At 40.3% G+C, this 15,634-nt stretch overlaps 1 protein-coding gene across 1 annotated transcript in view; it reads right to left on the bottom strand.

Moving 5' to 3' along the window:
• COL5A2 (collagen type V alpha 2 chain) overlaps positions 1-15,634 on the bottom strand; it is a 170,518-nt gene that overhangs the window by 57,366 nt on the left and 97,518 nt on the right. Inside the window, exons 7-16 of the mRNA XM_004701485.4 lie at positions 12,815-12,925; positions 10,897-10,974; positions 10,141-10,185; positions 8,137-8,190; positions 7,691-7,744; positions 6,614-6,667; positions 2,689-2,742; positions 1,636-1,689; positions 703-747; positions 207-260 (exon numbers count right to left, since the gene is read on the bottom strand). Coding sequence (XP_004701542.1) covers positions 207-260; positions 703-747; positions 1,636-1,689; positions 2,689-2,742; positions 6,614-6,667; positions 7,691-7,744; positions 8,137-8,190; positions 10,141-10,185; positions 10,897-10,974; positions 12,815-12,925 — 603 coding nt within the window. The remainder of the gene's footprint in view (positions 1-206; positions 261-702; positions 748-1,635; positions 1,690-2,688; positions 2,743-6,613; positions 6,668-7,690; positions 7,745-8,136; positions 8,191-10,140; positions 10,186-10,896; positions 10,975-12,814; positions 12,926-15,634) is intronic.

A 15,634-nucleotide genomic window follows, 5' to 3' on the forward strand; every position in this document is an offset into this window, starting at 1 on the left:
GATGTACAAATGCGCTTTACACAATTGATGTGTGTATGGATTGGGATAACAGTTGTATGAGCCCCTAATAAAATGTTAAAAAAAAAAAGAAAAGAAAAAAGAAAAAGACCACTAATATTGTTAATTTCATTTGAAAAAGAGCATTTGGTACTGAAAATCTGGAAAGCACATATCTCAGCATGATGAATTAAAGACCGCATACTTACTGGAGCTCCTTGTGGCCCAAGTCGCCCTCTCTCGCCTGGCATTCCCCTAGGGCCCTATAGGGAAGAATAGAAAACATCTCTTTAAAAATCGAATTTGCACTGTATGGTAGTTGACAACACTACACAATCCAGTTGAAATGTAATACAGTCGACAACCAATAATCTACGATCTCTTACCTAAATAGATTTTCATTGAACCTGCCTATTAGGAGTTGAATCTGCAATGTTTTTTTAAATTTTATAACCAACTACAGAAAAACACAAAGAGTGTTAATTGGATAGTAAGAAAAACAATGAAATGCAGTGAGCCTTTTCCACGTGAGGAACTGAATTGTCTTGCTGGACTGTGCCTGTGTTCTAGTGGTCAAGAGTTCTTCAACAGTTGACCCGTGTTGCCTGTGACTTTTTACTTGCTTAGGTTGTCATTTAAACATTCTCTTAATTAAATCCCCAAAGGCAACAAAATAAGAAAAAATAAAATAAAAGTGATACCTACCATAGGACCCATAGCACCCATTGAACCAGTAGGGCCAGCTTCACCCTAAAGCAAAAACAAAATTCCATGACAGTAGGAGATATTCATATCACTCTGTGTATCATGTTACAGGTCTACAGTCCAAGTGGCCATTTGAAAGGCATACTTTCAATAAAGGACCACAGCATTTTGTTCTGTTTACCCCAAAGTGCAATGGACATTTTATTTCTATAGAAAAAGGTCTAAAATAGAATTGGGAATTTAAACAAGATTGATGAACTAGCATGTCAAGCCATAATAATCAGCATCAGGGAATGAATTATATATCTATGTTTAACAATAGTTTGGCACATATAAAGCTAAATTAACTGGATATTTCTATAAAATCAGTTATCAGGAAGTTAGAAATGAAAAATTTTCAATAAAAAATTATGTTTCTATTTCTGTCTCTCTCTTTATAGCTCTATATATATGCATATATGTGTATGTATATACATATATTATTATGCTACCCTTAAAAGTTCTCCATATTGCCGTGATGCTCTATCGCCCTCTGGGACAGACATATTTTTGTAAGAAGCAATGGCCAGAAGTCCTTGAGATGAAAGGGGAACTAAGTCATGGGGCTGATCAATCATGGGAACCTCTCGACTGTCTTTAATTAAAGAAGAAAAAAGAGTCCACGCTTTCTGGAGGTGGGTTAACAGGGCCATCGCCATATGAAGACAGCACCGACCCTTCACTGGCAGAAGCCAGTACTGTGGTGATTATTCTAGGTGGTCGGGGCAGATGACACCACCTCTCCTCACAAAGTCATTGCTGATTGCTCTATGAAAAATTACATTTGCCTACCTAGCCACTGATAGTCTTCATTGCTCCGGAATTATTGAAGGTAATTAAAGCAGAACTTAAATGCCATAGTGAAGTTATCTTGAGATAGTACACATTACCTACCTTGGAACCAGTTGCTCCAACTTCACCTTTTGGGCCTTCAAGACCTTTGTGTCCCTGAGAAGAAAAATATCAGTTTGTATTTGTCTAGTCAATGTTGATTCTCAAAGCATAAAAGTAAAAATATGGTCACAGGAAATGCCTTGTGAGAATGGATTTCAAATTTAAAGTACTTGCTAAAATGTTTCCAATTCTTAATTTTTTTAAAGCCTTCCCAAAGAAAATTAAAATAGTAAGTTCTCTTTAATTCCATAATATTGTAGTGTTTAAATTAATAAAACTGAATAATATTTTTAACCTTCGATGGTTTTGCCTTTCAAATATTGGTAACTTCCTGGAAGTGTAAGCCATTGTCAAATATAAATATATATAAATATGTGTGTGTGGTTGCTGTGGTGAAAATAAACAGATTATAGTTCATATAGTTATAAGCTATGAGCTATATTCTGGGGTAATGTTCAACATGTTTAATAAGTAGTTCAATAGCAAGCAATTTAAGCATAAGCTCAACTTCTCAAAACAAACGAGAATCAGTATATACTGACTGAAAATCAGTCATATTGTCTTGTATATGTTGATATAAATCTAGTTTAAATGCAATACATAATAGTTAAATATTAATTACCTTGAAATAAAAAGGGGATATATGCTATGGCTTTCAAGTGTGGATTGCCTGCCCCCCGTGCTCTGAGGCACTCTCTCCTAAACCAGGTCACGTAACGGCTCTGTAGTCATGATCTGCCCTCTTTGAGGGTCTTTTATTCGCCAGCGGCTGCAAGCCATGGGTGGTGTCCTAGTCCTCACTGCGCCCTCCGTCACAGCAGTGTCCGGGACATGAGGAGGATCCCAACTATATGTGCTTCTCAAGGCAACTTAAAGTGAGCAGCAATAAGGAAAGCCATTGTGCCTGCAGTAAGTTGCCCCAGGCGAGCATGGCGATGAAAGCGGGTCACAAACAAGCGAAGGCAGTTTGGACACAGATTTTGAAAAGAGTCCTGCCCGGACCCTACTCAGCAAACCCCAGTGTCTGAGAGGACTGCAATGGAGTGCACTTACTCGGTGACCCTTCAGGCCTGGAAGACCAGGAGCCCCCGGAAAGCCTCGAGCTCCCTGAGAGGAGGGGGAAATAAATAAATAATGTCAGAATCATGAATAAGACCAAGACATTTCTGGGCACAGTTCTCACCAATATACTGAAAAAAAAAAATTCATCTTTCAAACTATGACTCATTGCCATCCAGTCGTTCCAGTGTACAGGGACCCGATAGGACAAGGTCTGACTGTCCCCCAGGGTTTCCAAAACCCATCATTTAGAAAGCCTTGTCTCTCTTCCACAGAGCGGCTGGTGGTTTCAAATTCGCAGCCCAATTCGTAACCGCTCCCTACACCACCAGAGAAAAGCAGCACAGTTGCTAGAAATGGAAACCTAACCTACATAAAGACATCATTCAATTCCTAGTATTATTCACGTGAGGACATTTTTGAATTTTCAAATGTTATCACTGCTAGCAACAAAAACAAGGAAGTAATCGCAAACCCACGTGTTCAATATTTGAATCAACTAGGTCAAAATATAAGGGTAAAAAAATCAGGAGATGAACACAAGGAAAAATGTATTGTCTATCCATTAAGCTGTGTCTTTCTATTGGGTAGAAGAGTAAATGAATTTATGGCAAACCAATTTTTTATTTTCTCTGGAATTCTAAATATGGACAGGAAGCAGAATATAACTGAAGGAACTGCATTAAAATATGATCAGGAAATAATTTTTTAAAGCTATTCTGGAACAGATTTTGGGAATTGTTATTTTTTAATTAAAAACAGAAAAAATCAACAGATAGAAAAGTAAAAGAACATATAGTAAGGCTTGGTTTCTCAGGTCAATGATTTCTTAATTTCTCCTAATTTTATGTTTGCTCCACAGCAAACACACCCCTTCAAAAATAACCCCCCCAAATAGAAATCAACAGAAAATTAAATGCAAATGATATCACTATTTCTCAAGGATGCTTGAAATGTTTCAGTCTCTTAAACTTGATAAGGAAATCTTGATTTCGTTATCTGTTAACTCTCATTGCCTACATGCATTTGGGTTTGAATTAAATTCCATGACCACTGTCTCCTGCAGGCTGGAGTTCCGTGATACACAGATATCATTGATCTGCGTACATGGACACTTCGCTTGATGCTTGGCATTTAGTGGGCATTCAGTGAGCGACATTCAGAGAAACAATCTGCTGGAGAAACCATGCAGCAGTTCTCTGACCTCTTAGTGGGCTTGACCGAAACATTCCTCAAGCAATTTTCTTGTTCAACCACAGTCTTAACAGATGACAAATCCCATCTGTCCTGTACGTCAGAGAATTAATTTACTGTTTACTAAAGGAACTAATAAACAAAAAATGAACTTTATAGGATAACAGCAACAATTCCTGCCTGGCTCTTCAAGAGGAAATATTTCTTTGGGGCTTGAGAAGTTCCACAGTAAAGTACATCAAGCCAGGCTGTCTGAGCAAATGCATATCTGCTCATTTTGTTTCCACAGCCCTGCTTAGGAATGCCTTCCCTTCAGGACCTCCCTTTAAGTGTTTCCACTGGAATCCTCCCCTTTACCAAAGCTTGCCTTCCCTCCTTCCTAAGCAAGAAATGTGGTACACACCCATCTAAGCATATAGGGGAATCACAGTGCTGTTATTTCAAGCAATTAGTTAACATTTCAATTTGTTTATGATCTGCAAAGGAAATTCACATACAATCACATATCCCTGATATAAGAAGAAATTGAACCAGATGTCCTAGTGCTCATAAAAAACTTCTCATTCTGCTGACCCAAGACTGTCATCACACTGCAGTCACATGTTGTATTGCACTCACAGAGCACATCTGTGATCTACTGGCAGGGCAGACTCCCCCCCGGGAGGGTCTTGGCCTGGGGTAATCACAGGAGTACAGCCCAATGGGAGCTTCAAGCCTGGGCTGGTTGAAATGAACATTTGTGTGAATAACGAGACCCCTGCCTTTTTCTACATTTACTTCCCAGGCCGAATGGGGAAGAAAGGAAACCGAGAGCAAGCAGGGGATTAGGGAAATGGTTTTATATTTTCAACCAAATCATCCTGAGAGCTCTGGAAATTCCACTAAATGATAAGCACTCGTTTGTTTTTAAAAAAAATTCTAGCACTGACTCTCATCAATTTTCAGAAAGTAAACAAAGTAATGGAATACTGTTGGCTCTCTTGAGGGATTAAAAACCTTAGGAAACTGGAGAAATAAGTAGGAGTCCAATTTAGAGCCAAGGCTGTTGGACAAGAAGAAATTGAGTAGGAATGCTAGGGGAGACCTTTGGCTCACTTAACCTGCTCCTTTTCCCCAAGGCCTGCGCATTACCCCTATCCCTGTAGAAACAGTGAAGACAGGAAGGCAGGTTCAGGGCATAGTCAAGCAGTGAAGTTTCTGAATGTCAGTGGAGTGGGTTTCCAGGGATATATGTCTGCAGTGGGCAGAGGAGAAAGCAAACAGCTGTGTGAGAAAGTTGGCAATGGGCGCATCCTGTCCTGAAGTTTTAGGACACAGGACATTAATCAGGGATTTCAGCCAGCACTAAAGCTTGGGGAGCAGCCACTAAGGCATCCTGTCCACAATTTATTTTCCCTGGCTTGTAACACATATGTTAACAAACCCTCTTCCAGCTATCATTTTAGACATATGGGACAATTAAAATAGAAATATTAAAAAGATGATAAACATATTGAGATGTTGTGAAAAATAAATCATAAAGAGTAATATTTGAAAATTCCATTTTTCGTTTAGCGACTATCTTGTCCAAGTACCATTCGGAGGGCTATTCATATTGTCCCAAGATGAAACATGTGGATCAAAAAGCTACCTCTCTGAAAACAAACCCACTTACTGGTGTTCCTGCGGAACCTATCTATACATTTGAGAAGAACAAGGAACCAGGGATGCAGCGTAGTTTAAAATCAAGAAAGATTTGCATCGGGGTTTTCTCCTTTCACAGCAGTTATTCAAACTGTGTACTGCACAAACGCTCAGAAGTCGAGCTATAAAAAGAACCCAGTGTTAAGATGGGAGGGACATTCATCAACAGCCCACTCTGTGCAAATGGCGTGTGTTCAAAGTGAGAAAGACTTGAGGCCCTAACTGACGAAACACGAAGACCATGAACTTCAGTGCAGATTACACGCAGCATAAAGGAACTGCAGCTCCTCAACACGAGATCAACTATCAGACCGTGATTGATAGAGAAAATACTGAGGTTCACACGGGATTTCAGTTTTCCTGGAGCCACCACCAACTTCCAAGGAATCGCCAGTAAAACAACAAAATGATCGGGCTATTTTATTGAAAGTTTTACAGGAAAGATATGTCACTCAGAATTCAGGTCCACCTGACCCCAACAATGGCTATTTTCATTGCCTGAGACGCAGGTGGAGGCTGGTGAGTGAATAAGGAAGAGTGAGCAGCTGATGCATGTAAAGGATGGGGTTGACGAAGAGCACGAAACACTGCATGGACTGGCCAGAGAATAGACAGGTTTGTCTAAGAAGTACAGGCAGAATGTTCCTCAGTCTGTGGACAGGAGGCAACCCTCTCTGGCGAAGGACAGCATGCTTGGGGAAAAACAGACCCTCAGCAAGATGAGCTGACACACTGGCTGCAGCCACGGGCTCTCACAAGGCAAGAATTGTGAGGGTGGTGCAGACCCGGCAGTGTGCCACCCTACTGCACAGCGGTTCACTACGGCTTAGAACCAACCCCATGACGCCGAACAAAAATGCCCCCCGGAATGGACGAGACTGGTTTGCAATAGCAGAAACCAGCATTTCTTGGTGATGGGGTCTAATAAACATTTGTATACAGGAATTGTGGGTTACTTTTTTTTTTTTTTTGTGGGTTACTTTTAATGTTCTCAGTTTTCTGAAATGTCTTTATGCTCAGACATTGGTGAGTATAAACTTACTGCAGATCCAGAAAATCCCACTTCACCAGCATTTCCATTTCTACCAGATTCACCCTTGGTGGAAAAAAATAAGAAGGGCAAAAAAAATCAATTAAAATATTTTCCCCTGAGGTTCCATGACAAGTAATTTGCAAATGAGTGATCTTTAGAAAATCCAGGTCCATATAATCAGTGTAAAAAATACGAGCTCTATTCCCGACAGCAATCTAATCTAACAAGTCAAATTGTAGCTATTCCAATAATTAATCCAGAAGGATAAAAGGATATCAATTACACTAGTCTTCCTTAGCTCACCATTTAAAAAATATTAATGTATATAACACCTGCTATAAATTGTACTGAAACGTGGTACTGAGTTGAAAGACAACTTGACATTTTCTTGCGATAAAAATAATCTCAAGAATTACCTGAGATACCCTATCTATGAGAAAACTTAACACATCCATTTAAATAAGTCTGGTGACACACAAAGAGAAAATATCTACATTTGATTTTACTGTCACACAAAAATCAATGGTCGACTCATGATATCATCCTCATTTGTGGCACTACTAAAAATGAATCCAGAAAAGGGGTATGTTCTTCCACCCTTTCTTCAGTAGCTTACTTTTAATGTTGAACATTAAAAATTCAACTCAAGGAATGACTCTTTAGCATTGGGAAACCATCTTGGCAGGATCCGAGTAACACAATAAAACTGTTCATTTAATGAAAACTCAAGAGAGTATGTGCGTCATCATAGCCAGCCTATTTTGCTTTAAGGTCACTTCAGTGGTTCCACCAGTCAAGGCTATAATGATTGGGGCAACAATGACAGCATTTCATGAGGAAATCATAATTAATAGGCTGGGGAATGGTGAAAAAGAATCAATTCATAGTAAGTTAATACTATCAAAATTAACAGAACTTTCAGATTTTAAAAATTCCATTCTAAGTTCTCCACTTTTGATTGAGTTTAATGGAAATTAAGAGTCGGAGAAAGGAAAGTAAGAATTATCAAAAGAATGTCCACGCAGACACTGCAGCCCTTGGAAGGCGCTTCAGAACTTCAAAGTCAAAAGAGCAAAGTCAGCTTACATCTTCGCCGGGTTTCCCAGGAGGGCCTTCGGGTCCACGGGCACCAATTGGACCCTAATAAACCAAGGAAACAAATAAAATGTATCTATCTTTACTTACAACTGATAATGCTATAATCCAAAATATTGTAGAGACACATGAAAACTATCAGATAGAAATATTCTATTGATGTTCTGAATTTTATGCTTTCTCAGATCATGCTGGAAGTTGGGGAGGAGTTTAATTTAACAATTACAAATCTTTCACTGCTATCAACTAGCCATATTTAAAGCATTCTAATTAAAATGTTCTACCATCCGGGACACATGACCTAAACACAGTCCATAAAACAGGGCTTGTAAACTGGACTGTCATGTCTTTCTTCCTTAATGGGAGATCTGGGAAAATAGACCAACATCATTTTAATGTGTAGGTGTGACTGGGACTACCTGCTTACTTGACATTACCATTTGTCCAGGTTCACCAGGTTCACCGGGAGGTCCTGTAGGGCCAACACCACCCTAAAATTGAGAACAAGGATTTCATTTTACCTTGACCCATAATTTATGGCCAGCAGTCAAGAAATCAAATGATGCCTTCATTGGACAAATCAACAGCAAAAGAATGCTTTAAAGCTCAAACTTTGAAACTAAAGTGTGACTGACCTAAGCCAAGGTGTTTTCATATGCAGTTGAAAACTGGGCAATGAATAAGGAAGACCAGAGACGAATTCATGCATTTTGATTATGGTGTTGGCTAAGAATATTGACCAGCAGAACCAGCCACTGTTTTGGAAGTGCAGCGAGAATGCTTCTTGGAGGTGAGGATGGTGAAGCTTTGCCTCTTTTTCTTGGGACGTCTCACCAAGAAGGACGAGTCCCTAGACCAGGTCATCATGATTGGGAAAAGAGAGGGTCAGCGAGGATTAAAAAAGACCCTCGACAATAGGGATTGGCATCGTGGGTGCAGCATGGATGTGTCCAAACATGGCAAGGTTCTGAGGATGACCTTGGACGCACGCTGTTCCATTCTGTTGTATAAAGAGTTGCTATGGAAGTAGCCCACTCATGAGCACCGCACAGCAGAGCACATAGATATGTATATCGACATGGATATTTTATGAGTGTGCATATATGTGTTTGACACATATATCTAGACAAGCATATTATATCTACAAATTAAACCAAAACAGCTCTAAATCCAATACTTTTCAGAGTGTCATATGGTTGTTCAACTTGCAGGCTCTTCCACTTTCCAGATATGGAACCTTGCTCAAATTAGAGAATTCATCTGTATCTGTTTTACAACTTGTATAATGTCTGTTGTTGTTAGATGCCTTTACGTTAATACTGACTTAGGATAACCGCACGTTTGCACGGAGAACTGTTCAATTGGATGTTCAAAGGTGTGAGCTTTCGGAAACAGATCACCAGCACCGCTCTCTGATGCACCTACCTCTAGGTGGGGTCACACCACCATTGCAACTAGTAGTTGAGCCATTAATCATTTGAGTCGCCTAGGGTGCCTAACATATATAAGGCTATTATTGCTATCCAAGGGGTACCACGTGATACCGACAGTAAGTGGGTGTTCATTTAATGGCCTTTATCATCATCATCACGACTTCAACACCCTCATCCACTGCTACCTCTGCTATTCACCAATGGCAGAAATACCAAATGACTGGAAGCAAAACTCTATACATGACATAATGACAATATGTATCCTGGATTGCAATAAGTATTCTTTTCTTTCTTTCTTTAAAATATTATTTCCTCATGTCTGCTATAAAAATTAAAATAGCTCTAAATGATCATTTTACTGTCATTTGATAAGGTGAATAAAGAAAATCTACTGTTAAGAATGTATTTCAAAATAGTCTATGGAGTTATCACCTTTACTGCTATTGCTAATAATACCACAGGGGATGGCCTTCTTTGTTCTTGTCTCAAAGTCATGGAATTAGGAGACTTTTCAAACATGTAAAGAGAATGGTCAGCATGCTAGATTACTCAAAGGAAACTCGCTACTCTCGAGTGGATTCTGGCTCCCAGGGACCCTACAGATGCGCAGAGGGGCCACTTTGAGTTTTCAAGGGGGCCAATCTTTACAGGAGAAGGAAATGTCCTTGTTCTCCCTTGAAAGTGCGGACTTTCAGTTAGCAACCCAACACCTCATCCCCAGTGCCTCCAAGGGCTCCGTTTTGATCGAAGACACGATCTCTTACTAAGCAAAAGCTCATACTTCTTGGTACAAAGACCGTTTAAAAAACACAAATATTAAAAATTTAGTTCTAGAAGCAAGCATTAAAGAAAAGTACTGCAAGTACTTCTGAGTGAAAATTAATTAAATGCAGCTATTGAAAGTAAGTGCCACAATGCACACTTTAAAGCCTCGGGAAAGCCTTTGTGCCACACAGCCCTCAGTTTCCTTTTAGCTACAGCGTATGATTTCATTGTGCAAAGACTTACCTGCTGCCCTTGTAAACCTTGGGGTCCTCTTGGGCCAATAGGACCCTGAAAAACAAATGAGAGGAAACAATTGGATGGTGTTGATGAGAATTAGAATAAACATTTCAAATCTGCTGGATCAGCTTTGGAATCAGGAAGAAGAAAGGTTTGACAGTCAAGATTGGCGACATTCTCCATCTGCTCAGCCCAAGAAGATTGACACTGGCATGATTTCTATGTACACCCTAATCTGCCTATACACCCCCAGTGCCTGGGGGGCAAGAACACTCGCGTGCCTCGAGGGCAGTTCTGTTAAACCAGAGCATCCAAAAAGGAACAATCCGGGGAGGCACAAAGCTGCTATCATCAGTCTGCTTAATTCTTCACCTTCGAGGTCCATTATAATTTTATAGTTTAAACACAAAGTTAGAATTCAATGGTTTATGGATCCATTGATAATAAGGACAAAATTATTTTAAATGTCAGTTTAGGATTATTTAGAGGCCTGAAATTGCTGTGCCATTTCCTTCTTTCTCAAAATATGTCTAAAACATAGAAACTCTATCCACCCTCTTCCTCAGTGTAATCATGAACGCTTTGAGGAGGTGGCTCAAAGGGAAAAACACAAAAATGCCGTTGTAGAATTCATTCATATAGGGCTAAGAAGGAATGCATTTAAGACAACACATTATCTCGTGACTCGATAGCTTCAAAGGATTCTTTTGCAGGGGTGCTTCCATGCTACATATTTTAATTATCAGTAAAACATATGCTTACCACAGAGCCAGGCATCAGGCCTACTTGACTCCCAAGTCCAGATTTTTCATCCAACCCAGCCATCTGAGCTGAAAAGGGCTGTAAAAGCAGTGTGTTGATATTAATTTCACAGTAAAAAATGATACATCAATATAGATTTTAAAATCCATCCTGGAGATCCTATAACTCTGCTGAGAATTATTCTGAACTTTTGACTTGAATGCAATGGAAAAGGTTCAAGTGGTTCTTCCTTATAAAGCGATTGTGACCCAGCATTCCTCCCAGAGTCTCTTCTAACAAGGTGGCTCCAGACGATCTACAGCAATGGGTCAAATGCTTGACATGTGATCAAAGTGTGGATCATTCTGAGAAGCAGTTTTCCAGTCTAATTGATTTCAGGTTTAAATCTCTTGATCCAATGCCCTCTCATGTTTACAACACGCCAAAGATCTGAACAAAGGCTGAAAAATACTTTTAAAACATGCATGATATGATTCCAGCTTTCACATCACACGTTTCGATTGTACCTTTTTCCCTGTTTGTTCATGTCTAGTACATTTCAAATCGATGAGAATTTTATTATCCTCTTAATGAATCTCTGAATGCTCCAAGAATGGAAAATTATTGCTCTCGTTGCTTTAAAATTTTTAAAACTCTGTTTGCAAATTGACCAAAATTGCTTTATAGATTCCAGTAGTCCTATGAGTTTCCAGATTTCAATAGGAAAAAGCTGCCTGTGCTGCTTACAAAATAAAGTGACAATTCACTCATTCCATCTCTTTATCTCGGGTCCCATATGTCCATCTGTTTCTTTGCTGAGCCAGTGTTCTCATAAATCTCCTAAGCCGGCAACTATGAATTCAAGGAGGCAGAGACTTAAAGACAGTCTGTTTTATTTTCTCTCAACTAGGAAAAAAATAGATAGGAATCTTAGTAGCAATCCCAGGGCCTTTCCACGAGTCACCACAGCTTTGTCATCTTAAACGTGGAGGACACGGCACAGAGTTTGTTTGTGTCCTGACAGTGGCGGACAGCAGAAGGACCAGGATTTAGCTATCTTTTCGATTGAAAGCTAGTGGCCTTCTGAATCAAGAGGAGAAAGAATAGAGTCAATGAAATTCAGAACTGACATTGGAAAATATATTTGAAACTTCAAAAGTAGAAAAATTCTACTTGGAATTTTCTTAACTCCTTGTGGATCAGACAGTTTTATTATTGAACATAGTAGCATTGCATCCACCTTGCAACTTGAGGATTACGTTCACAATTAGCACATTTGGAAAACATAAGAAGAAATCGATCATTGAATATATTACCTGCCATAGATTGAATTGTCTCCACACAGAGAAATATGTTCCAACTGGACTGGCCCATGATTCCCTGGTTTGGTATTTATGTAATGATGCAACGTGGGAGTTACATAATCATGCCCCATGATGTTATCTGATGTGATAAACTAATCAGTCGCAAAAGGATTAAGGGTGGGATAGAACCTCCTTAATCCCTTGGAAACCTTAATCTGATGTTAGAAGAGTCTACCTGGGATGTGACTTGCAATGCCTTTTATTTTACGAGAGATTAAAAGAGAAAGAAGGAAACAGAGTCAGAAGGACCTAGTCCACCCAGAAAGAAGAGCCAGGAGAGGAGTGCCTCTTTGGACCAGGGATCCCTGCCCAGAGAACCTCCGAGACCCAGGGGAAACTGATGCCAAGGCACATGGAGATGGCCTCCAGATGCCGAAAAAAGACAAGACCAGATCCAACAGAGAAAGACAGCTCCCCCCCTGGAGCCACGACTCTGAATTTGAACTTCTTATCTCCTAAAGTGTGCGAGAATAAACTTCTGTCTGTTGACGTCCCACTAGTGGTCTTTCTGTGATGGCAGCACTAGATCACTAAGACAGTACCACGGACAACATGCACTGATGCACAGAACTCACCCTGCTCATCCCATCGGGTCCTGGGTGGGATGGATGTCCTGGAGGCCCTGGGGGACCAGGTTGACCAGGAACACCTGGTTCTCCATCAATACCCTGAGGACCACGGGGACCCTAGGAAAACAAGCCAGTGGAAATTAGAACCCATTGTAACATATCTACTTAGTGAAAAAGCTACAAGTGTAGACTTCTTAATGGCGAGCCACAATGGAAAGCATACTCCACAGTGGTGTCCTCAGGTACCTCAGCACAGCGTCTGCACTGGTCAGAGCTTCTACCATTAGATCATGGGCTTGGTAAGACTTTTACTCCTGAACTGCTAAGTTGTCAGTTTTCACCCTTCTTGGAATAATTATAAGACTGTATTCCATCCATCTGTACTCTAAAATGTACTTGACTTTTGCTGCTCAGCAAGTCGTAGCTTACAAACCACATTCTGAAAGACTGTGACACTAATCGGCAAGCATAACTGCTCAAATAAAAAGCGACATCCTGAAAAGATATTTCAACATTCAAATCGTGTTTGAATTCATGTGTCTGTCTTATATTACAGTTGCAAATTAGGCCCTTGCTTCACTTCACCCTCTTCCCAGTCCCTGATCCTCTCAAAAGTTGAAGTTCACTCGAAAGAGTTTGTGTTTATTTAACATAACTGATTGTTAAATGCTCTGCATACTTCCTGGTACGTGGTGGATATTCCATATAAATACTTTCTCATATTTTAGTCCTCTTTCTTGTACTACTTGACATCTGGCAAACTTATATTTTCTTTATTACCTCCAGAGATGGACCAGATCGATGAGAAACAGGAGAGACACAGTGACCCAGCCAAGTGCTAGTTTTCAAAGAAAAAAAGCAAGGGTTTCTGGCTGCCAACTCCCACCCTTCCCCAACACACATTCTAAATGCTGCTGAGGGCAGCCACGTACTCAAGGGCTGGGAACGCCCCACTCACCACCCCCGCTCGCCGCAGCCTTCTCCTCCTCCCCACCGTTTGGGGCTTTTCTCTTTAACCCTGCAGAGTCTTACTGGGTTTTATATAGGAAGAAAGGACTAAAGTCCTTATAAAACAGCATAGCTTTTCTAATTTGAAGCAAGGACTGAGGAGGAAAAGGGGGGAGTGGTGAATTGAAGTTGGAGTTTAAAGGTAAAAGAAGTTTTTCATGCTTAAAGTCAAGGGAATACATTTTGGCCCACAGTACGGACTTGACATGTGAACCTCATTAAGCAAAAGAAGAGAATTTAGGGCAAGCTGAGTTGGTAGAAAGGACAGTTTATGTGCAATGATTTAAGGAGGATGTAAATATTTAGAAACATATTATCTTTCAATTTACTCAAACATTTAAATAAATATTTTTGTCAGCTTAAGAACACATTCTGGAGACAGTAAAATCAATCAGCAAGCATGTCTGCTCAAGTCAAAGATGACAGCCTGAAAATATGTTTGAACATTCCTTCTTAAAAACATATTCACAGCCATTACAACCACACCAATTCCCCTAACTACTGATTATTTGCGGTACTCTTTCCATTATCCAGAATAAATTCTCACTGTCCTCAAGTCAACCCTGACTCTGTAGGACGGGACAGAACTGCCCCTCTGAGTTTTCAATGACGGTAACGTTTTAAAGGAGTGGGAAGACTAGCCTTTCTCCCGAGGACTTGCTGGTGGTTTTAAACGGATGACCTTACACTTAGCAACCCAACCGTAGCCTCCATGCCACTGGGGCTCCTACTCTACAAGCTGACTTTACCTGCTATCTAGGACTTCTAAACCACCTCCCCACCCCACCCGCAGAAAACCTGAACCCACTGCTAGACTCCAGGCCAGAGTAACCCTACAGGAGACGGTAGAACTGCTCCAAAGTGGGGGGAGATGAGGCTGTACATCTTTGCAGTAGAAAATCTCGTCTTTTCCCCCCAGACCAGCGGGTGGATTGACTTTGTAGTTAGCAGCCCAAAGCTTAACCTACTGCGCCAAACCCTCGGCCCTTCAGTCAGTTTGGACTCAGAGCAACCCTCTCCAGTGTTCCCAAGGCTGTATGCAAATCTTAATGGGAACCAAGATCACAAAAAGGTTGACAGTGTGAACTAAAATCTACATTGTCCATGATGACACAAGTCAAGTAATATTCTGATACAGTCATAGCGCATTACAGGGAAAACTCTTGACCTATTTGAGATGTGCAATTGCTAATTGATCACCAGGTTTGGGAAGCCCTGGCTGAAATGTGTGGATGCTAAGGAGAAGTTGGTGGGGGCAAATCCATGAAATGCTCCACAGGAGACAGATGTGGCCATCCACTTCTGGAAAGATGACAGCCTCAGAAGCCCTGGTGGACGGTTTTAGTCGGCCCCACCGGTCACAACGAGTGGACATTGACTCAATAGCAATAGATTTGGTTTGGGTACTAACCAAACTGATCTGTGTCCAAAAAGCGAGCAAGAATAAAACAAAATGACAGTTGTTGTCATGAGAGTGGAAGAAATTTGGGTATATGTATAGTCTTAAATAAATTGCATCCTTCCCTAGATTTCTATGATGAATAACAATATGTCAACATCTGCTGTCAGGATAGCTTGATTTCTCTTTTGCTTTGTGAACTAATAACTATCTCCATGGCAACCCATGTAAATAGTTTACTCTTTGATGCTGCAGTTATTGAGGGAACGCTTATAAAATGACCCAAAATTAAATGAGCATAATGCACAATATTACAAGTGACCAAAACCGAATGAATTTGAATACATACATATGATCATTCTGGAATTCACTAAAAAATGACATAGTTTCATATTTCAATGTGAGCTGAGTCACATAAC

The sequence above is a fragment of the Echinops telfairi genome, unplaced genomic scaffold, assembly GCF_000313985.2.
Source record: "Echinops telfairi isolate 266 unplaced genomic scaffold, ASM31398v2 ScPeMD7_3;HRSCAF=10, whole genome shotgun sequence".
Taxonomy (NCBI): Eukaryota; Metazoa; Chordata; class Mammalia; order Afrosoricida; family Tenrecidae; genus Echinops; species Echinops telfairi.